Below are 24,089 nucleotides of genomic sequence, written 5' to 3'. Positions count from 1 at the left end.
TGGTATTCATAAATTTTTAAGTACATAATATAAGCAGCAATGACTTTCCACCAATACATTGAGCGTCCAGGAATAGGCAACCAGCGGCTTGTTGGACTGAAGCGGAAAGAAATCTATACCAGCCATTTACACTCAATGTATCATATAATGGTGTGCAGTTGGGGGGGGGGCGGGGGGAGGGGAGTGGTTCTAAAATTTGACAGCATTTATTGAGAAGCTTGCTCTACCACCGAGGCACGGCAATTCACATTTATATGGAGAACAGCTTGCAGAGGTCGTAATGAACTTTGTGTTTCAAGAAATACATTTTGGTAGAAAATGCGCTTTCATCGAGACGTTAGAAATTTATTATGCAATAATAGAATTGCAGGCACTTGCCTCAACTTAAAACTGATCAGACACAATATCGATTTAGTTTCATCTTTAAATTTTGTATACAACATGGATAAAAACACATTCACAAAATGGGAGGGGGATACAAAAGGGGAAATAACATAAAGACAATGCTAGAAATACAATAGATGACGCGCCATCAGAAGTGCCATATTATTTTGCTTTTTTACCAATCCTAAGTGTTAAAAATTTAGGCTAAAGTGGGAACCCTGTCCCTAGCTGCCCGATTGCCACTTTAAAACAGAAGGATGGTAATGACCTGACCGTGATCTACGTTCAGTCAAGATGTGATGTTGTAGCTTATAAGGCAGAGAAAGCAATACGTATGCTGGTAATGTAGTGGCGAATTAACTTAAAAAAAAGCATACTCCACTGACAAGCCACAGGATTTCATATAGGTAAACAGACTCCATACCCGATGGGATCACATACACAGTTCCTAAAAATATAGTGTAGGATACATTTGAATGCTTAATAAACCTAAAAAGGTTCCGAAGGACCAGGAAAACCGATCCTTCAAAGCCTACTCATGGCAAAAATGTCCATATTCCCAACCTAGAAAGTTTCCGTTTCATTACAAGATGATTGCGAATTCCCATTGTAGGAACAAGGGGTCAACGCCAATAGGTCATCTCTGCTATAGGCCTTAACAAATGTGACAAACAGGTTCTGAACGACCAGGACAACAGAGCCTTCAAAGCCTACTCATGGCAAAACTGTCTATACACCCAACCTAAAAATTCTCCCTTTCATTTCAAGATTAATGCGAGGCCCCATGGGAGGAACATGGGGTCAACTACAATAGGGGTCATCTCTACTATAGGCCTTAAAAAAAGTGATGAACAAGTAGCACAATATATTTTAGGAAGCAATTTATTGATAAAGTTTAATTCCAGTAGGACATCAATATTAAAAATAAAGCACCTAACAAACTGGGATTGAATATTTTTGTATTGTGTTAGGAAAAGTGCCATCTTTATGAATATTTATAGGGATCCAAAACTATTCAGTCTAAGAAACTGTCATAAAAGTGCCCAAAGCAACAGATGACAGCTTAGCTTATATTGCTTAAAATGCTGGCCCATGGGGTTCCAGATTCCAGGGCTTGAAGGGTTTCCAGTTAAATACTTTTGGGACGCATCTTAAAAATTATACAGATGCTCGTCAGTAGGCAAGACACTCCGTGGTATTAAGGGAAGGAAATAAATTCTATAAAGATTTAGATTCCCTATTGTGATCCGTTGGCAGAGACAGTGTACAAGACAAGGTGTGTACGTGAAGAACATGCAGGGTGGACAGAATTATTGCAGGCCTTCAGAGCTTGTCTACATACCGATCTTGTAAGAGGACATTGGCCAATAACAGTTTCTGACTTAATGATGCTGGTGGGCACATTACAAGAAAATAAAAAGGTCTTCCAGTCATAAAGGAAGCAGTTGTTATTGTGCAAAGTTATTCTTAACTTCCTTTCTTCATCTACGCGAGGCAAAGCTAGGAGTCGTGTTGTGTCTGAAGGCCTCAGGCAGCTTTTAAGGAGAACAGCCATTAACTTGAAAGCTTAGATTTCATTTAAAATAAAATGGGGTTTACAGACTCGATGGAAATCTTAAGACCCATCATTATGCAACATGCAATAGAGGCTTGAACGAACAAAAACATTTGTGGAGAATGGGGAGCTGGAATTCCACAAGTTTTCAGAAGGCGGAATCAAATGAGGCGTTGTGACAAATGCTGCGTCCCAAATATTGGAAAGTACTGATTAATGGGAGCCTTTTTTTTATAGGGGAGTTTAAGAGAGCTTGGAGGCTTCTTGAGAAGATATTTGATGTGTTAGAAGATCAAGTCAATAAACAAGTCTCCTGGCGCCATATTGATTGCCTTAAATAGTGGTTTTACACACAAGATATTATCCTACAGAGGCCACTTTCCTAAACCTGACTCTTTTATGGGACATATGCCATGAATGGAAACAATCAGTGGAAACCCACAAGATTGAGCACCTATCACAACCATACATTAGAGAAGAGGTAGCTGAACCTGCCAAATTCAACCGATCAGCTGTCTCATGTGTATGTGGATCTCTCAACTATGGGGACAGAGGATATCAGAATAAAGGTGGATCTATGTTGCATTTCACATTGTTCTTTTGATCTTAGGTAACATAGGGCAGCACCAGAGGAGTCTAGCAGTAACTTACACATCTCTTCCCAAGGAGAACACATGAATGTCTGCCCGTTAAGAACGGCTATATGCAAGTATGTGGTTGAGGGGAACAGCGCTCAGCCAAATAAGTATTTGACCGACCGCCATAAAGGTGTATGCACACTGCTAGATTCAAGTTTTGTTTTTCCTAATCCACTGGTCATCAAATTAACCGTGGAGAGAACAGTCAGTCGATCCTTCTACAATAAGAATACTGAATTCAGCTAGTTGTTTGATAGTTGAGGACAAATTATTACCAACAAATGGCCAGCTCTGAGGTCATGCAAACTAAGAGAATTGGTGGATATGTCCCCATTTATCGTAACAACCATAAATTCTTATTTACCTCCCCCATTGTACATGAAGGGTCTCAGTGCATTGTGGTGTCTACAGACTCTGTTTGAGGCAGAGACATGAGAAGATATTGATGCACCCTACAAGCTGCAGATACAAAGAAATCCTCCAAAGGAACATAATGCAAACTTACTGAGTTATTGCACTACGAGAGGCACATAGCTAGGCAAGTTTCATCATTATCAATACTCTGGATCGAATGGGAAAATCCTGCACCACCACGGCACGCGAATCAGAAAATTGGGGATTGGGATATGAAATCAACAATGGTACCATTGGCTTGCCAACTCAACTCCCCAACTCGCAAATCTTGGCTACTATAACGTTCTGCTATACAAGGCAGCTTACAGAAACAAACGCCCACTAAACAAAGTTCTTTTACTCTTCCGTTACAAGTCCGTCTCAGAGAATGAGTCTTGTCTAATAAGTTTAGTAGCTGGGAAATTATTAAAGGGTTATTCCTATTTCAATATGTAGTAGGTGTCATAATAATAATAATAATATTTGCACATACCTCCAAATAGAAATATAGCATTGTTCTCCTGATTGGCTGTCTCTTACCTCATGTGCAAGGCATTACAGTAGCTTAGATATCTATGGTTACGACCACTCATATAGTGACAGACAGCTGCTTGCGGTCGTAATCATTGGATACCCAAACTACTGTAATGCCCTGTATATTAGGTAAGAGACATAGCCAATCAGGAAAAGAATACTATATTTCTAATTGGAGGTATTTACTAGTATTAATTATGACACCTTCCACATATTGTGGTTGAGAATACCCCTTTAAAGGTAATGGGCAACCAAAGAAAGAACATGTCTTAGTCAGATGATAGGCATCTGCAGAGTGACTGAGGTTACCAAATGTTCACCAATCCTCCAACTCCACTACATTTGTCAATGCGTTATGGTAACTCCTGTCACCTTACAGGTGCCTAATGTTCACAAAGCCTCCAATTCCACAGCATATATCAATCAGTGATGGAAATTGCTAACCCCAGTCATTCTGCAGGTGCCTAATGTTTCACCAAAACCTCCAATTCCACTAAATTTGTCAATCCTTGATGGTAACTGGTAACCCGCAGAGTGACTGAGGTTACCAAATGTTCACCAAGCCTCCAACTCCACGACATGTGTCAATCCTTGATGGTAACTGGTAACCCCTGTCATGTTGCAGGTGCCTAATGTTCATTAAGCCTCCAATTTCACAACATATATCAATCATTGATGAACATTGCTAACCCCAGTCTTTCTGCAGGTGCCTAACGTTTCACCAAAGCCTCCAATTCCACAACATATTTCAATCCTAGATGGTAATTCGTAACCTCAACAACTACGGAACTGTCTAATGTTACCCGATCCAGTTCTATAATATATTTTGATCCTATTAGTTTTAGGGTTATCTACTGTTTTATTAACAGACTCACACAATAAAACACCATACACAGATTTGAAACATATATATAAAAGAAAAAAATAAGAATAGCTATTGCCATATTATACTGGTCCTCTACATACAGAAGAGGCAGCCATAGTGTAGACGACTGAACCAATAGTCCGTCTATCAATTCAACACAAAATCAGTGACATCGTTCGTTGAACCGATAAGCTGCATTCACGTGAATATTGCTTGAGCCTCCACAATGGTTGCTGCCGGCATATTTAGGACAAAGTACTTAAATCGTAAATAAAAAAAAGCCTAAATCAAACCCTCCCCAAGCCAGATTAGATGCAATGTAGTGTTTTTGATGGACAATTGGCACAGTGCTGGCACCGTCACCCCTGAGCCTTTTCACGCTTTATTGGTGGGAGACATGGTCTTGCTGATTTTAGACAGTGCTGATATGGAATAGCAGCAAAGAGGCATTGTTATTCTAAAGAGTGCTTACAGTACCGGTAACGGCGGGATCTGCCACTCAACTTGCCCATCTTAGCCAGGAAGAGGAGTCCAAAATTATTCTACAAGGCCTTGTCAAGTGGAAGGGTTCTCAACCAAACCACCGTCGTTTCTTTAGCGTAATGAAAAAAAAAAATAAAAATTGAGAATGCTACAGAATAGTTAAAAGGTGTGCGAAAGCCCCGTGTGTAAGAGAACACACGCGTATAATCTGCAGATAGAGATCTCTATTATATATTTATATACATACAAAAAAGGTCTGGAGAACATTTATAAAAGCACAAAGTCATAAGAATCTAATACATTAGTTATACAAAACATGAATAAATAGATTTAAGGTGATTTATTTACAACTAGGTGTGCTTTTTTTTTTTTCTTTTTTTTAGTAGCATAACTTAAGGTAGAAAACTCAAGCAGAGAAGTAGGAGGACAAAGCAGGAAAGAAATATGGGATTGTGGACGCTTCAGACCTGAATTATGTAAAAATGGCCGGTCCCTGAATTGCTTTACAAATATTCATAGAATACTTAGTTTGGAGTTACGTCAGCCCGGCATCATTAGTTAGGCAAATGTTCCCGTAAGCCCTTGTACGCTGACCCGTTATGATGGCCCAATTCTGTTTTAGCTATGGTTGTGTCATTTGACTGAACCTTTAGTCATCAGACGCAACAGAGATTCAGGGAAAGATTAGGAAATTCGTTATGCTGGTTAATCTCAGATGTGGGATTTAGGATTGGGATTGTATAAGAAATAGAATACGGGAAAGGAAACAATACATTGATTAAAACACCAAGTACTTTTGTTAATACGATGAGCAAATGAACGTTATGGAGTGAAGGCGGGACCCAACCGTCCCCTTACTGGGTGGATGAAGGGTTAATATTACTCTAGATTATTGCTCCAGTGTCTGTGTGCCTGTCCTCAAAATAAGGCTTAATATCAATAGAGGCAGTAGCAACACAAAATATCTTAATTGAAACCCAGGAACAGAGCTCCACAAAAATCTGATTACTATGGCAAAATGAGGTTTGAGTGCCTCTAAATCTCCCAGCCCCTTCTCTATATTCAGGTCTGTAACCTTTTGGCCTTGAGTGGAAGTAGACTTAAGCCAATTTCACAAGTCCGAATTTTACAGATATTCTCTGGCCCAAACTCAACCATATAAGAGGCTGATGAGTTCAGGTCAGGAGACCCATGACCGATCCTGGATATTGCTGTCTGTACTCCGACCACAAATATTGGACTTGTGAAACTGGCCTTAGCTGAAGTAGTCTGCTTGTCAGTAACATTTAAAAGGTTGAGTATCCATGAAAATATATTTTTCAGCTGTCAAGTCCAATACCGGATTGGTCCTGTGCCGAAGGCAGAGAAGTTCCGGCAGCAGTTGAGCCATGCATTTTCTCCATCTCACCAGGTATTAGTAATCAGATTTTTCTAACAATGCATTTAAATGGAGAACACCTGTGAGAAAACGTGGCTAGAAAAATAACAAAAGTGCTAGCCTAACCACTGGAAGTCTTTTCCTTTCAACATATATAAGTGCGCATTTTCCCTACTGCACCCCTGTTTTAGCCATTGCTGAACTAGGGGCACATATTCTAAATTTGGTTACAAGGCTATACAAAAAAAAAAAACGACATTTTTATATTCTGCACTCAAAGCACTGAGCAATTCTTGTTCATTTTTCCATGAGGTAGAAAATAATAAAAATGCCCAAACTGGGAAAAAAAAAAATAAAAAAAGTAGGCTTGGGGGTAAATCTATACAACGGCAAATGTTGGGAGTTAAAAAGATTGCAAAATGATTGTAAAAACCTGTGTCCAAAGCATTGTGGTTTCTACTAACAGAATAAACATGGCTGCCTTTGACTTTGTACTGAACGGATTCATATCTTCTGAGGATACATTTTGGAAAGACACCAAAATAAATGGACAAAAAACCAAACCCCATTATCAAGGGTATATGTTCAAAGTGTACTGCTTACAGTCAGGTGGTCATCTTCTGGAACGGAGCTCAACAAGATGTGGCTCTCCAGATGTCCAGCCTACCCAAACTGTCTTCGATTGTCAAGACGTGCTCGGACTTTTGGTTTTCCCACACCTGGACAACCATGGATAACAAGCCAGAATTGGGAACAATAACTAATTTCTAAAGTGATAAGTCAATATTAATGAAATACTGCTAAAAACGAGGCAGACACCAACAACCTACAAGGACGGAAATCAAAAACAACAGTTGACAAAAAAAAAAAAGAAAGTGGCTTTACAGATCTCCCAAAAGAGCCGGAAAGGTCCAGCTTTGTGTTTCTTTAGAGTGTGCTGGGTTCAATGCAACAATAGGTGCACGAATTTGTGAAAATAAAATATATCTATATATATATCATCTGTATTAGCAGCATTCTCACTGTTCTCGGCCAGAACGGCTGAATAGAGACCTCATGTCCCTTCTTCTGTAGCCTCCTGGCAGCTTCTGATTGAATAGTAGAAGAGCTGTAAACTGAAGCCTTGCAGGGTTGCAAGATGCTTTCGACATAAATCCTTCATACCGCTCCCAGATGTGTATTCCAGGTGATGCAAGATACTTTCCGTGTTGCAGGGAGATCGCAGAACATCTGTGCTTGGTCAGATCTAGCGGGTGGAGATGACAGATGCGGAAGCTGAGCGGCACGCACTCGCCTACCTCCACATCGGGAACAATCCTTACCACTGCTGCATGGTCGCACCTTCTTGTACATAAATATATAGAGATTTTTCTATTTGAGTGCTTCGTGTCTTTCTGGAATGTAGTCTCCTGGAGGACAATGGCGGATGGGATTGCATGTGACTTAAAATGTAAACTGACACCCACATACCTCTCAGGAGCTCTAGGGGAAGGGAAGCAACAAACAGAGCCGGGAGAGTGGACATTTTTTTTTTTTTTTTTTACGTGCAAGATTATGGTGTGAATGCAGTCACTAGATAAGACAGTCTCTGATGTTGGAGCACTGGGAAGGAGAGTGAAGAATTGCTGGGACACTTGTATGCTCTCCCCCCTCCCCTCACCTTCTCTTACAGGCGGTTTATAGGGTAACACTGGCTTTGGGATTGTCTTGTAGTTCTATCCTTTTAATTCCCGCACTGGAATAACCTTCGTCACTGCAAATACTCTGCAGGCTTCCCCGCTCATCCAAGTCACTGGCACTGCTGCTACTACTGCTCCAGTCCAGGTCTGCTGTTACATAGTCTGTGCTTTCCACATCCACGTCAATCTCTTCTGTAGAAAAACAAATATATATATTCATTTAATGAGCATTATAAAATCTACACACAGCATTTTGCTGCTCCCTGCCCACTTCATGCTGATACAAACGGGCACAGAAACTGCAGCTGCATCCCCCTCCTCCCCCTCTATAAACTATTGATTTCTATGGAGGTTTATGAACATGTACACATAGCCCGTAATCAAAGAATGGGGAAGTACAGGTTGCAGGAAGGTGAGGAAGATGCAATTTCCCGTTGGTAGAAAACATTACAAAGTTTCACGTATTCACACGTACTAACTAATTATGCAAACAAGAGACAAAACAATAACAACTGTTCCCATGAACGTTTATTAGAAATGTACATGTGTGATATACGACTAAGATGTTTGGGGGGGGGGGGGGGTGTAATGTGACACCATCACATTACACCTACAGGAGCCTTTATCATCTTAATCCAAATCTGAAGTTGATCCTCATCACCCCCTCGATCTGCAGATACGACAGCTCTCACTCTTTTGGGCAGGATTTCTACAACACTTTGGAGGGTTTTGTGGAGATTTTTGCCCCTTCATCCAGAAGAGCATTTGTGAGGTACCACACGGAGGTAGAATGAGAGGGCCAGACTCCCCATCTCAGTTCTAGTTGATCCTAAAGGTGCTGGGTGGGGTTGAGGTCAGGGGTTTGGGCGGATGGTCATGTTCTTCCACACCAAATTTCCCCAACCACGGCTTTATAGACCTTGAGTAAAGGGGCAGAGTAATGGGGAACAGAAAAGGGCCTCCCCAAACTATTCTCACAAAGCTGGAAGGTGAAATTGTCCACATTATCTTATATGCTAAAGCATTAAGGTTTCTCTTCACTGGAATTAACAACCTCATAACATTATCCGCTAAATTTTACACGTTACAATGCAGTCAGGCAGGTAACATTTTCCCATCATTCACCAAACCCAGACTGGTCCATAAGACTGCCATAAGATGGAGAGGCTGGATTTATCACGTTTCCCCTGCTCTATGGTGCGGTGGTGTCGTGCCTTACACCACTCGGACACTTGGCATTGTGCTTGGTGATGTGAGGTTTGTATGTGGCTGTTCGGCTATTACCCTCCTGCGCACAGTTTTTGTGCTAACGTTAAGGGCACAGGAGGCTTATCATCTGCAGTTATTTGGTCAGCAGAGCGTTGACTTTTCTTCTCCATGTGCATCAGCACCCGACGACCTTCCTCTGTAACCTCATGCTGTCTCCACTTCACGGTGATTCCACTTTCATAGGATACCACACACACAGGTAATGTCTAGTGATGAGCGAATAGTAACTATTTGGGTTCTGATTGTTCGGAACAAATCCCAAAATACTATTCCAGTATTCATCTCTAATAACAAACCTAATGCAAGTCAATGGGGAACTCGAGCATTTATCATGAAGATTTCCCAAGAAAACTTCTCGGGTTCCCCATTGATTTGCATTAGGTTCGTTATTCGTGATGAATTCCAGAATAGAACTTTGGGATTTGTTAAGAATAATCCAAACCCAAATAGTTACTACTCACTCATCACTGGTGATGGTAGAATATTTAGGAGGAAAGAAATGTCCTAAACTATCCTGTGACACCGGTGACGTCCTATTACAGGACAGCGCTGATGTTGGTGACCTCTTTACAACAACCCACAAGTGGTAGTAAAGGCAGTCTGTATGGCGAGGGCCATGGGTAACCCAAATTCATTGATTAGGCTACTTTCACACATCCGGTTTGAGCCCTGCGGCTCAATCCGGCTGTGAAAACTATGCAACGGATGCGGCGAAAACACCGCATCCTTTGCATAAGTTTTTACATGCGGCCCGTCCGGTTTTTTCCGGTTGCGGCATGCTACTGAGCATGCGAAGTGGAAAAAACCGCATGCGGCGACCGGATGCGTTTTTTTCCGCATCGCGCCGCATCCGGCCTCCATAAGTATGCATTGAAAAATGCGCCGCAGCGGCCGGATGCGGCGCGATGCGGTGTTTTTTGCCGGAGCAAAAAACGTTGCAGGGGACGTTCGATCCGGCCGCCGCATCGGCTAAATCTGCCGCATGCGGCCAAAACCAGATCGAATGCAAGCCCCTACGGCACAATACGGCACTAATGTAAGTCTATGCAAAAAAAAACCGCCACCGGCGTTACAAAAGCCGGTGGCGGTTTTTCTGCAGAACGCCGTATTGTGCCGCAGAGCAAAAATCCGGATGTGTGAAAGCACCCTTAGAGTGATTAGAGGGGTCTACCAGTACTTTTCTCCATATAGTGTACATGTAATATGAGAGCACTCACCTCGATCAGAGTCCGACCTCTCGGATGACACCGCCGATCCTATACTGTCCATCCTTATTCTTTCCACCCCAAATTTTTCTAGCTGCCTTTTTAAGTGTCGCTGCTCCCGCTGCAGCTGCTCTATTTGGTGCTGTGACTTTCTGTCACAATCTTCAAGTTTCTATAGAAGATAAAAGCAAGCAAGATTACACAGGGCAAAACGCTCCTACGTAGCAGGCAAGCAAGATTACACAGAGCAACGCGTCCCTATATAGCAGGAAAGCAAGATTACACAGGGCAAAACGCGCCTACGTAGCACGCAAGTAAGATTACACAGAGCAAAACGCGCCTACGTAGCACGCAAGTGAGATTACACAGGGCAAAACACTCCTACGTAGCACGCAAGCAAGATTACACAGGGCAACGCGTCCCTATATAGCAGGCAAGCAAGATTACACAGGGCAACGCATCCCTATATAGCAGGCAAGCAAGATTACACAGGGCAACGCATCCCTATATAGCAGGCAAGCAAGATTACACAGAGCAACGCGTCCCTATATAGCAGGCAAGCAAGATTACACAGAGCAACGCGTCCCTATATAGCAGGCAAGCAAGATTACACAGGGCAAAACGCTCCTACGTAGCAGGCAAGCAAGATTACACAGGGCAACGTGTCCCTATATAGCAGGCAAGCAAGATTACACAGGGCAAACCGCGTCCCTATATAGCAGGCAAGCAAGATTACACAGGGCAAAACACTCCTACGTAGCAGGCAAGCAAGATTACACAGGGCAACGCGTCCCTATATAGCAGGCAAGCAAGATTACACAGAGCAACGCGTCCCTATATAGCAGGCAAGCAAGATTACACAGAGCAACGCGTCCCTATATAGCAGGCAAGCAAGATTACACAGAGCAACGCGTCCCTATATAGCAGGCAAGCAAGATTACACAGAGCAACGCATCCCTATATAGCAGGCAAGCAAGATTACACAGGGCAAAACGCTCCTACGTAGCAGGCAAGCAAGATTACACAGGGCAACGCGTCCCTATATAGCAGGCAAGCAAGATTACACAGGGCAAAACACGTCCCTATATAGCAGGCAAGCAAGATTACACAGAGCAACGCATCCCTATATAGCAGGCAAGCAAGATTACACAGGGCAAAACGCTCCTACGTAGCAGGCAAGCAAGATTACACAGGGCAACGTGTCCCTATATAGCAGGCAAGCAAGATTACACAGGGCAAAACACTGCTACGTAGCACGCAAGAAAGATTACACAGGGCAACGCGTCCCTATATAGCAGGCAAGCAAGATTACACAGAGCAACGCATCTCTATATAGCAGGAAAGCAGGATTACACAGGGCAGAGCGCACCTATGTAGTACAGGCTACCCGGATCCACACCGCTCCTCACCTTTATGTGCAACTTTGCTCTTGTTAAGAGACTTAGCGTGGTATGTCTGTTAGATTCAGGACCTAAGGGTACCAATACTTTTAGCTTTTCCAGACATAGCCGCAAATGAGCTCGCCTAGGAAAGAAAACAGAATACAGCCGAGTTATTACATGGTTTGGGGGAAGATTGAAGTTCATAAACCTGATCAGACAGTGCGGTGACCTGATAAAGGCCGCCATAACCTAAAACCTACACCAGGCGGGCTACTGGCCATTACAACTACTTTAATAGCCGGCTGATAAAAAAAAAAAAAAAGGGCTCAAACGTTATTAAAAATATAATAGAGGAGATAAAATGGATTTCCTATGTAGTGACAATATTTAGGTTTTCCTTTTCAAACTATTAAGTTTCAGAACGTTTTAAAAGGTAAACTATTCTTAAAGGGGATTGTCCAGGCATAACTATTGATAACCCACCCTTGAAATAGGTCATCGACATCAGATTGGTGGGGTCCCCACACAGCAGCTGATTAACAGCACATGAAATGGAGCAGTACTGTCCATTTCAGTTTAACCCCTTAAAATTGTCCTGGCGATTTTTTTCTTTTTTCTTTCTGCTTTAAATTTTTTCCTCCCCTTATTTCAAGAGTCATAACTTTTTTTTATTTTTCCGTTGATATAGCCGATGGAGGGCTTGTTTTTTTGTGTTACGACTTGTACTTTTGAATGACACCATTCACTTTATCATATGAAGTATAAAAGTATAAAGTGTGGCAAAATTAAAAAAAACACGAGAAAATCTGCAATTGTTTTTTTTCCCTTTTTATCATTTTACCATAAAACCGACCTGACCATATGATTGTAAAAGTCAGTATGATTATGCAGATAATAAATATGTATAGATTTAGTTTTATTTTTATGGTGAAAAAAAAAATTCTGGGAGGTTTTTTTTTTTAAAATTTTGGAGATCTGGAGCTGTGTGAGGGCTTTTTTTTTGCACCCGAGTTATTTTCTCATTACACTGTTTACTGGTCAGATTAATTCATTTTAGATTTTGACAGGTTGGACACTTCTGAACACAGCAATACCAAACATGTATTATTATTTTTTTTTAAAAAAACAATAATGTATTTTTTTTAAAACATTGAAAAGAAAACAAAGTTAAATTTGAAATGTTTATACATTTTTTATTATATATATATATATATATATATATATATATATATATATATATATATATATATATATATATATATATATATATATATATATATATAATGTACTGTATAATTACAGTATATACTATATACTTTATAGCAGAAATCATCTCCTATGAACGCAGACTTGCCGAATCATCATAACAGGCACCGGAGTCATCAGCTGACCCAAGGCTGTCATGACAAAGCATCGGTGACCCATGGATCAAGTCATCGGAGTGCCGATGGGAGTGAGGAGTGACGCGCTCCTAGCCGGCGCATGTTCTATCCAGTTGTCAGAAACTGACAGCGGGATTTAACTGGTTAATAGCTGGTCTCTGATCCTTGGCGGCAAATCAGACAGATCAGCCGACATGTGCAGGGAAAGATGCGGGCTCAGCTTGCGAGCCCGCATCATAGGCAGGGAGATGACTCCTGAAGCACATAGCATGTCATTGGTTGTTAAGGGGATAATGTTCGCTGTACATTTTGTCCACCGCTATCAGCTGATCAGCAGGGGTGCCGGATGTCGGATCCTCTTCAATTACATATTGATGAATTTATCCGATTCCTAATGATATACTACATGCCCGGACAACCCTTCTAACCACCTCTTCAGATCTATCATTGTAACAAAAGAAAAGACTTCTTGTTGTATTAATGTAAAATATTCTGGAAAAATTCCAAATGTATAAACACAATTTACTATGTGAACAAAACCCCCCCCCCGTATTACTGGAGAAACTGGACCCTGTAGATCAACTTTATTGAAGTAGCGAAATGCGACACAAAATTCTACCCGATAATTATAGCAATTACCAGGGTGGAGCGGAATTGGAAAACGACTAAAAACAAAAACATCAATACAGACACAAAAAATTAGATCTGTAATGACTCAAAGAGAGAATCGGGTGATAAGTGACACTGTGGTCCCGCACTAAAGCCACCGCTGAGGACTTAACCAAACAAGAAGGAACAGCTAATGAAAAGGGCTCTTGGCAGCTATAAACAGACATGGCCGCAGTGCGGAGGGTGAAAAAAACCAACATGTGAAGAGACTGGACCTACCTGTTCTTCTCCATTTCATTATGGGTTGATCTGAAATGCAAAAATAGCCAATGAATTAGTCACATCCTCTCTAATATTAGGCTTACACAGTCATTTAAATATTAGAAACGTGGCGTTGTTAAAAGCAGAGCTGGATTAGTGTCAGGAGAGGAGCGCTGCGTGGGTGCACCCATTACTACGGGAGGAAAGCACATGGTGTGTCTAGGTGGGATCACAATTACAATCCAGATTGAGGACAGACATATGACACAGTCACTTCTGCTGCAATTATACAATGTTGTTGTTTTCGAGTCAGGTACGTATTATGAAGGTCAAGACCATGGCTGAAAAAAGACTGAAGGCCCTGGTACACAGACTAATGTTGGCCACTTGTACCAATATCCACGAGTTCAGCCAACACTACTGTGCATGGGGGCAGCGGCCAACACTACTGTGCATGGGGGCAGCGGCCAACACTACTGTGCATGGGGGCAGCGGCCAACACTACTGTGCATGGGGGCAGCGGCCAACACTACTGTGCATGGGGGCAGCGGCCAACACTACTGTGCATGGGGGCAGCGGCCAACACTACTGTGCATGGGGGCAGCGGCCAACACTACTGTGCATGGGGGCAGCGGCCAACACTACTGTGCATGGGGGCAGCGGCCAACACAACTGTGCATGGGGGCAGCGGCCAACACTACTGTGCATGGGGGCAGCGGCCAACACTACTGTGCATGGGGGCAGCGGCCAACACTACTGTGCATGGGGGCAGCGGCCAACACTACTGTGCATGGGGGCAGCGGCCAACACTACTGTGCATGGGGGCAGCGGCCAACACTACTGTGCATGGGGGCAGCGGCCAACACTACTGTGCATGGGGGCAGCGGCCAACACTACTGTGCATGGGGGCAGCGGCCAACACTACTGTGCATGGGGGCAGCGGCCAACACTACTGTGCATGGGGGCAGCGAGGGGGGGGGGGGGGGGGGGGGGGTTTGGGGGGAGTCTGTGAATCCAATCCAAATGGTTTCAGAGTTTGGCCTCAGCCATACCACAATGATGTATGCAGACCCCCAAGGTGCGATATGAGGGGCCTGCGGTAGACATGGATGTGTATCGTGTGCATGATGGTTTTCTCCTTCAGCTTATTACAATATCGAATATATCTGCTTGCTATGGACAATATTGTCACATTTTTTCATTGCTTTAATACCATACATGGAGAAAAGTATGAGGAGACACGTCTTAATCTCTGAATTCAGGTTTTTCACTCAGTCGCACATGTGTATATAATCCAGCCCCCCGCCATGCCGGCTGCCTGGCGAGTGTGACAGAATGTCTCTCTCCAAAGAGCTCCATGATACTAGCGTGGTCCTGTAATAGTAGGTCTTTGTTGTATTAAGTCTGTTCATGAGGTTTCTTCACTCCTAAATATATCTAGATCTTTTGTGACATATTATTATGGATAGGTGGAAGCGTTTTGGAAGCGCAGCAAGTCAGCCACAAAGCGGAGACCATGTAAAGTTACTGAACGAGCCGCCGAGTGCTGAGGAGCACAGGATATAAAAGTCAGTAATAGAATTCGTGTGAATTGATTTCAATATCCCGATCTAACAGCCACAAGGTTGGTCTATGTCCGCTGGACGGGAGACGGAGTACCACCTTTTACTTGCCCTTCTTTTGATTACCCCACCTGGCGCAACAACATCCTTGCAGCATGACACATATGTGACATTGCCTCAGGCCAGAGGCAATCAAAAGAAGGGCTGTGGACACCACCAGGTAGGAGACATGATGCCCTTTCCTGTCCACCACCTGAGACCACTGTCATGGCCAATGGAATTGGACGCTCAAATAAATTCATATCAATGCTAGACACCATTGCTCAATAACTGCAGAGCCAAACCTCCTCAGATAGTAACATCAACACAAAAACTATGCACACGGGGCTTCATGACATGGCTTTCCATAGCCCAGCAGGTGCAGAAAAACCTCACCCCAGCAAGCATAATGCCAAGCGGTGCTGCGCACACCACCACTGGACTCTAGCTGGCATCTGATGGACCAGTCTGGGTTTAGCAAATGTCAGGAGAACGTTACCTGCCTGACTGACTTGTGAGAAATGTAAAGTTTGGTGGAGGAAGGATAATCCTATGAGGTTGTTTTCTAGGGGTTCGCCTAGCTTAATGCTTTAGCATAGCAAGACATTTTGGACAATTGTAGCTTCCAACTCTGCAGGAACAGTTCAGGGAAGACCCTTTTCTATTCCCTATGACTGTGCGCCAGCACACAAGGTCCATAAAGTCATGGTTGGAGACTTTTGGTGTGGAAGAACATGACCCGACCTCAACGCCATCCCAAAACTTTAGGATGAACTAGAACAGAGATTGTGAGCCTGGCCCTCTCCTACAACAGCAATGTGGGTATAAATTTCCAGAGACACCTCCAACATCTTGTAGAAAGCCTTCCGGAAGAGAGGATAGACTTAGAATAAGGAGGTAAAATAAAATAAAAAAAAAAAAAAAAAAAGCTCCTGTAGGTGTAAAGGCCGCTTTACACGCAACGACATCGCTAACAAGATGTTGCTGGGGTCACGGAATTAGTGACGGACATCCGGCCTCATTAGCAACGTCGTTACGTGTGACACGTACGAGCGACCGCTAACGATCCAAAATACTCACCACATTGTTGATCGCTGAAAGGTCGTATATTTTCAAAATGTCGTTGATCTTCTGAGACGCAGGTTGTTCATCGTTCCTGAGGCAGCACACATCGCTACGTGTGACACCGTGGGAACGACGAACAGCACCGTACCTGCGTCCTCCGGAGGTGGGAGTGACCTTCATGCGGCTGCTCTCCGCCCCTCCGCTTCTATTGGTTGCCTGCTGTGTGACGTCGCTGTGACGCCGCACGAACCGCCCCCTTAGAAAAAAGAGGCAGTTTGACGGCCACAGCGACGTCATTAGGCAGGCAAGTACGTGTGACGCGTACCTTCGATATTGTTCGCCACGGGCAGCGATTTGCCAGTGACGCACAAATGACGGGGGCGGGTGCGGTCACTAGCGATGTCGCAGCGTGTAAAGCGGCCTTAATGTGTAAGTGTTCCCATAATTTCATAATTTTGTCTACATAGCATATACGTAGGTGGCCCAAGCAAGGACAACATCGCAAATGAAAATTTTGTCTATATCACACAAATGTGTTAACTATTTTTTTGGTTAAAAACACAATAGGTAATATATGTTTGTGTTGGGAAAGGTTCAGCAGCACAAGTTACCCATTCAGAGAATGCCCCACCCGGCCCCTTCCCAAGATTATCATATGAATCACCATTTAATGATGGCGTTTTTCAGATCAATAGCCCTCAAGGCTGAGCCAAATGGCTTATCCCAACAACAAAGCAAACCCAGAAGACCTTTTAGTGTGCAGTCAGCATCAACAACAAGACATAAGGACTCAATATGTCGGACACGGTTAGATTTTGTCATGTTCATAGTGTTTGCAGCAGTGCAGAAATTGTGACACCCAGCAGAAGAGGTGAAGAGAAACGCTGGCACAGACAGATGGACCCGGCACAACGGCTCCTTATCACAACAGATGAGAACATATTGAGGTGTGAAAGGTCTTCATGTCACAGATGACCCTCCCTGTCAATGTTATCGGAGGAACATGTCAGCCTGATCCTAAAAACGGAAATGTGACCTCTGGTGCAGCATCAGTATCCAATACATAAAACACTAAATATATGTATAAAAGGGCAAGAAAATGTGAAGATATTCAAAACTGCAGCTCATCACTTCAAAGAGTCCGAAAGGGACAATCAATCACGGATATGCCGATGTGCTCGCAGGACTCTCACCTTATTCTATTAAACATAAGTCAATGTTTTAGTACAAAAAAAACTATTTTTAAGATTCTCCACCTCTGATGAAACTCCAGGTCAACGGGGCAGGTGGCTTCATGTCTACTGATATCTGCTGAGTCTTGTGCATGTACAATAAGGTGTCATGTACCACCAGATGTAGGGAGAGGTTGTGCATTCATACAGCAGGCGTACCTCCAACTCGGGAGGTGGGAGGACAATGTAGGGCAGCAAACCTGGTCTCTTTGTCCCCATTGAGCTTTGTTAATTACATATACATTATATATATATATATATATATATACACACACACACACACACACACACTTTGTATATATATATATATATATATATATATATATATATATTCTGGAGTAGAGAGGGGGGGGTAAAGCTAAGTGGTGGTGAAGAGGGGGGGGTGGTTTGGCTTCAGAATCATCACCTGTCTTATTGCTGTTGTGGCAGCACCGTGTCTCAGTGGTTATCACTGCAGTCTTGAAGTTCCTGGGTTCAAATCCCACCAAGGACAACATCTGCTAGGATGTTCTCCTGTGTTTCTGTGGGTGTCCTCCAGTTTCCTCCCATACTCCAAGGACATACTAATAGGAAATTCAGATTGTGAGCCCTTATGGGGACAGTGATGATGGTGTCTGTAAAGCGCTGTGGAATTGATAGTGCTATACAAGTGAGTAAAATATTGTACAGGTGCACTTTAAGAAACATGCTCTTTATGTGGGAAAATTTAGTTTTTTTTATATGGGGGGGGGGGAGGAGGGGTGATTTGTATGCTCTTATGTTTCAATAAAGTGTTTAGAGTTTTTGATAAAAAAAACCCCCAATATATGACATCAGTAGATGCAAAGTTCCTGTGCTGCTCAAGTCTCAAAGTGGAAGTGAATAGTGCTGGAATGGCTCACAAATTGAAATTCATTCTGAAAACTGGTGGCGGTAAAGGCCCCGATACAGATAAGATAACGGTCAACCAAATGATCATCAGGCAGCAGCTATATGCCCCGACTCTTCCATACACGGGATGAGCGTTCCTGTGATTGCTGGCATCTCTAGGGAAAAATAATGGATGAGCCATCAGGGCAGAACCGGTAGGCCTCCACGCACATTTGGTTGTCCTCTGACACCACCAATATCAGCAGGTTCAGTCGCCTTTAGATAAAGGTGTATTGGGGCCTCAAGAGTCTTCACCGATGCAACACATCAGAAGATCATTCTAAATCCCTTTTGTGTGCAATACAGGGTAATATTGCGGTACCGTGTTAGCCAGAAAAATCAATTGAAATACAATAAATCCCTTTTGAAATCAATCAGTTCTGTAATACAAAACCAAAAACAACTAATGTCCCCATGTCCATGTGAGCCTCTGTTCACACCCGTGTTGGAGCCTTCATGACAGATCTCCTATTTTGTCCGCTAACATGCCAGACTCAATGATACAAAACTAGACAGATACTATTAAAGTCAATGATGTCTATCTAGCGCTGGTGTCTAGCATGGAAATGTTCTCGTGAGGGAGCAGAACAATGGAATTAAAACAGTACAGATGTGAATGGAGCCTTGTGTGTTTCCTCATATACCAAAATCCTGATCGCAATTATTGGCAAGCCTCTAATGACACGTGAGCAAACTTGAAAAACATGGGTAGCAGAAAGGAGTACTCGTCGAGATCAGGGCTGGTGTTTCGATGGAGTGATTCATCCCAACCTATGAAGACGTTGCTTAAACGGGACAGGCAGCCAAGCTTCACGCTGACAGACTTTCTTCTTATGGGAAGACGCATTCCACAGAAATGACATTCACACCCAGAGGTGTAAGGTTACACTGAGATGTCATTTTTACAGGATTGGATGAAAAAGGCACTTATTACGCAGATGATATAATAGAAATACCAAACAACAAGGAAAGAATTGGTCACGACTCCCTGAGTAACTTCTAAGGCCAGGCCTTTGAACCGGCCGTGTCACCAGAACAATTCAGTCATTACATTGTTCTACAGTCATGACAATATGTCCTTAGACTTTTAGGTGGCAGATAAGTATTATGGCTAAGATGACCATGAGCGCTGGAAGGAAACCTGCTGTGGGACGAATGCCAATCACTGATTCCAATATATTCGTTTCTCCACTTGATCAGGTCAGACGCTCTGAAAGTGCTCGACTCGAGTACCAAGCACCCGAGCAGATACTAAAATGTACCTGAGCGATTTTAGGAGGCAGTAGAGATGGATATAGAGCCACTAATACTGTGCTGGGTCATAAGAAAAGTCATCTGTTGTAATTTTTGGGCTGTTCACCACAAATAATGTCAATGTGTCAATGTTCACTACCTCTTCTCTGGGCACAAACTCCTCCATGCATTGTAACGTCATAATTCTAATATATTGATGTGATGTACAAAGTTAACGTTTAAAATGACCAGTCTTTTTAAGGGTTTTTTTGGTGTCTCTCACTTCCATATCAGGAGGTAAAAAAAATGCTGATAATGTTCTGCGGACCACTGAATGCCTGGAAGCATGACCAGCTTAAAGCATTATCATGGGTGCAGACCATTGTAAGCGTTAGCAGCTGAAGGAGTCATGGGTGCGGACCACTGTAAGCATGACCAGCTAAAGGTATCATAGGTGCGGACCACTGTAAGCGTGACCAGCTGATGGGTATCATGGCTGCGGACCACTGTAAGTGTGACCAGCTGAAAGTATCAAGGGTGCGGACCACTGTAAGCATGACCAGCTAACGGGTATCACGGGTGTAGACCACTGTAAGCGTGACCAGCTTAAGGTATCATGGGCGTGGACCATTAAGTCTGACCAGCTGATGGATATCATAAATATGGACCACTGTAAACGAGACCAGCTGACGGGTATCATGCGTGTGTCCCAAACCATGATTATAAATGGTGTAAGGTACCTTCTGCCCATGTAGGAGACCTGGGCAGACACCTGTCAACACAATCCTGCCTAATGTGAAAGAGGATTGGAGGAAAATTCCTTTAAAAGACATCATCTAAACTTACTGGTTAATAGGGAACTTAAGGGGTTGTCAACTACTAGGACAACCCCATTTGATTCCATGTTTCCTCCAGACTACACTACCCTCCCGTACCAGCACAGTTTCAACACTGCCAGGGCTCACGTCAGGTTGTGATGTTACACACGCCCCATGTTCAATCAGTGCCGGCTTCTTTCTCAGCCTTTGGACCAAACAAATAAAATCAACAGGAAGTGAGCACAGCGGCTGCATGCACTTCCTGTTGATTGTTCTTTCGGTCTAAGGCGGGCTTTGCAAGCTGCGACATCAGTAACAATGTGTTACCGATGCTGCAGCGATAGTCCCGCCCCTGTCGCACGTGCAATATCTAGTGAAAGCTGCCGTAGCGATTATTATCGCTACGGCAGTTTCACACGCACATACCTGCCGTGCGACGTCCCTCTGGCCGGCGACCCGCCTCCTTCCTAAGGGGGCGGGTTGTGCGGCGTCACAGCGACGTCACACGGCACGCGGCCAATTGAAGTGGATGTGTAAACATCCCGCCCACCTCCGTCCTTCTCATTGCAGCCGGCGGCAGGTAAGGTGAAGTTCCTCGCTCCTGCGGCTTCATACACAGCGATGTGTGCTGCCGCAGGAGCGAGGAACAACATCGTACCTGTCGCTGCACCGGCATTATGGAAATGTCGGAGGCTGCAGCGATGATACGATAACGACGCTTTTGCGCTCGTTCATCGTATCAAAAAGGATTTGCACGTTGCGATATCGACTGCGACGCCGGATGTGCGTCACTTTCGATTTGACCCCACCGACATCGCACGTGCAATGTCGCAACGTGCAAAGCCGCCCTAAGGGTATGTGTGCACGTGTGCGTATTACATGCCGTTACGCTGCGTTCTGCACCGCAGCGTAACTGCATGCGTCCTGCGTCCCCTGCACAGTCTATGGAGATTGTGCAGGGGCCGTGCGCACGTGGCATGTTAGAACGCAGCGATTCGGCTGCTTGCCGAATTGCTGCGTTCTAAGAAGTGACATGTCACTTCTTTCGTGCGTTCTGCATGCTGTCTATAGGGAGAGGTAGCATGCAGAGCGCACGAATCTGCCGGCACCATGCGCTTCACAACGCAGCTTTTCAGCTGCGCTCTCAAGCGCACATTTTCGGTGCGGTGCAGAGCGCACACGTGCGCACATACCCTAAAAGAGACTATGTGCGCACGTGTGCGCTCTGCACCGCACCGAAAATGTGCGCTTCAGAGCGCAGCTGAAAAGCTGCGTTCTGAAGCGCCTGGTGCCGGCAGATTCGTGCGCTCTGCATGCTGCCTCTCCCTATAGACAGCATGCAGAATGCACGAAAGAAGTGACATGTCACTTCTTGAACGCAGCGATTCGGCAAGCAGCCGAATCGCTGCGTTCTAACATGCCACGTGCGCACGGCCCCTGCACAATCTCCATAGACTGTGCAGGGGACGCAGGACGCATGCAGTTACGCTGCTGTGCAGATCGCAGCGTAACTGCATGTAATACGCACACGTGCGCACATACCCTAAAAGGAAGTCGGCACTGATTGGATGTGGGCTCGTGTGATGTCACAACCCAACGTGAGCCCTGGCATTGCGCTCCTTGGCACATGAAGAGAGTATAGTTTTTATTATTTTACCGGGGGGAAAACCATGTGGAATCAAAGTAGTGGACAGCCCCTTTAAGGCAGTTTACAGCCTTTTCACATTCAGTTGCCCCATTTAACATATTTTGACGTGCAGCCATGAAGGAGATGATACACTGCTCAAGACCTGCCTCTAGTAGCCAGAACAGAGAGCCTCACCCTGGCAGACATGGCCGCCATACATTGGATAACTGGTTAGCATGTAGTACTACCTTTCCCCTGCAGTGGGCGCTGTAGGGACTGTATGGTCAGCTTCTACAAATCACCCCCTCAATTATTATTATAGCGCCATTTATTCCATGGGGGTTTACATGTGAATCACATGATTTATCATCAAATCCCATCAGATATTGGGGGGGGGAGAATCTTTAAATCTACAGGTAAACATTTACCAACTACTGTCCTTACAATTTCTATGCATAAAGGATGACATGAAAAACCCCACAATATACACCGCCATTTTTCAGAATGCAAAATGGCCGGTTCATCTAATAAAAAGGACACGTCTGTCCTCTATTTTACATAGTATTCTCACATGGGCCCCTATATAGCACTTGCTTCCTTCTATTAACCTATTTTATTGTATTATGCAAATTATTAATGTGGTTTCTATGGCAACTGTCAGATACAATTTGTGTCACTGCAGTAGTCGGCGACCATTACTGGCCCATATTAAGATTTACATTAGGGGATAGGGCGTAAAAGCAAGCGTGTATATCAGCCATTACATTTCCGTGTTATAGCCACATCAATGGTTTTCATGCCAACAATTTGCCTGTGACAGTTTTCACCAGGGATGTCCCATTAGGCCCGAACTCTGTGTGACCTTGTCATCTGTCACCTCAGAGCACACGCTGAATAATCACAGGCCCAGCGACGCACATGGCGGCACACCGGCCATACGCCTGCCTAGGCCTCGTCCTGCCTCGGGTTACTATGGTTACAGCTGAACAAGTCACCATTTCCATACATTGAATAGGATCCACGGGGGAAGGCAGCGAGGAATATGCGAGTACAAGAAATGAGAGGCGTTCAGGCCCAGAAATAGAATAAAACACATACTGAAATAACGGAGAATACACTGACACATACATGTGCAGATGGTGCTCTCCTCTATGGCGTCACAGTGCTGCATATGTATGGCCGTACTAATACAAGACGCGCTGGCTGCAGTCTACGCAAATGACGTAGGACGACACGAAATGTATCATTATTTGGGGACCATTGCCAGCGCATGATCGATATCTGCTGCTGACAGCGGCCTGTAAACAATCAGGACTCCAATACCTCGTTAGGCCGGACTCAGATGTTATTAGAAACTTCATAGAAAATTACTGGGAACAAAAAAAAAAAAAAAAAAAAAAAAAAAAATCAACAATCACTCGGGCCTACATTTACCAAAAATAGCGTAACTGGCATCAAATCTGTATTCTATTCACTAACTCCAACAATCCATATTTATTCAGTGTCCCACGTGAAAGGGAACCAGTCACCAGATTTGTCCCATATAAGCTGCGGCCACCACTGAGCAGCCACCACCACTGAGCCCTT

The 24,089-nt window shown here is 43.9% G+C and overlaps 1 protein-coding gene across 1 annotated transcript in view; it reads right to left on the bottom strand.

Annotated features, from left to right (window-relative positions):
* Positions 1 to 7,340: 7,340 nt before the first annotated feature.
* MXD1 (MAX dimerization protein 1) overlaps positions 7,341 to 24,089 on the bottom strand; it is a 31,709-nt gene continuing 14,960 nt past the window's right edge. Inside the window, exons 3-6 of the mRNA XM_075346149.1 lie at positions 14,036 to 14,065; positions 11,793 to 11,907; positions 10,396 to 10,555; positions 7,341 to 8,101 (exon numbers count right to left, since the gene is read on the bottom strand). Coding sequence (XP_075202264.1) covers positions 7,908 to 8,101; positions 10,396 to 10,555; positions 11,793 to 11,907; positions 14,036 to 14,065 — 499 coding nt within the window. The 3' untranslated portion in view covers positions 7,341 to 7,907. The remainder of the gene's footprint in view (positions 8,102 to 10,395; positions 10,556 to 11,792; positions 11,908 to 14,035; positions 14,066 to 24,089) is intronic.

This window comes from Anomaloglossus baeobatrachus, chromosome 4 (assembly GCF_048569485.1).
Source record: "Anomaloglossus baeobatrachus isolate aAnoBae1 chromosome 4, aAnoBae1.hap1, whole genome shotgun sequence".
Taxonomy (NCBI): Eukaryota; Metazoa; Chordata; class Amphibia; order Anura; family Aromobatidae; genus Anomaloglossus; species Anomaloglossus baeobatrachus.
Note: the sequence above shows the minus strand (reverse complement) of the source record. Positions and strands in the feature narration are given on the sequence as shown.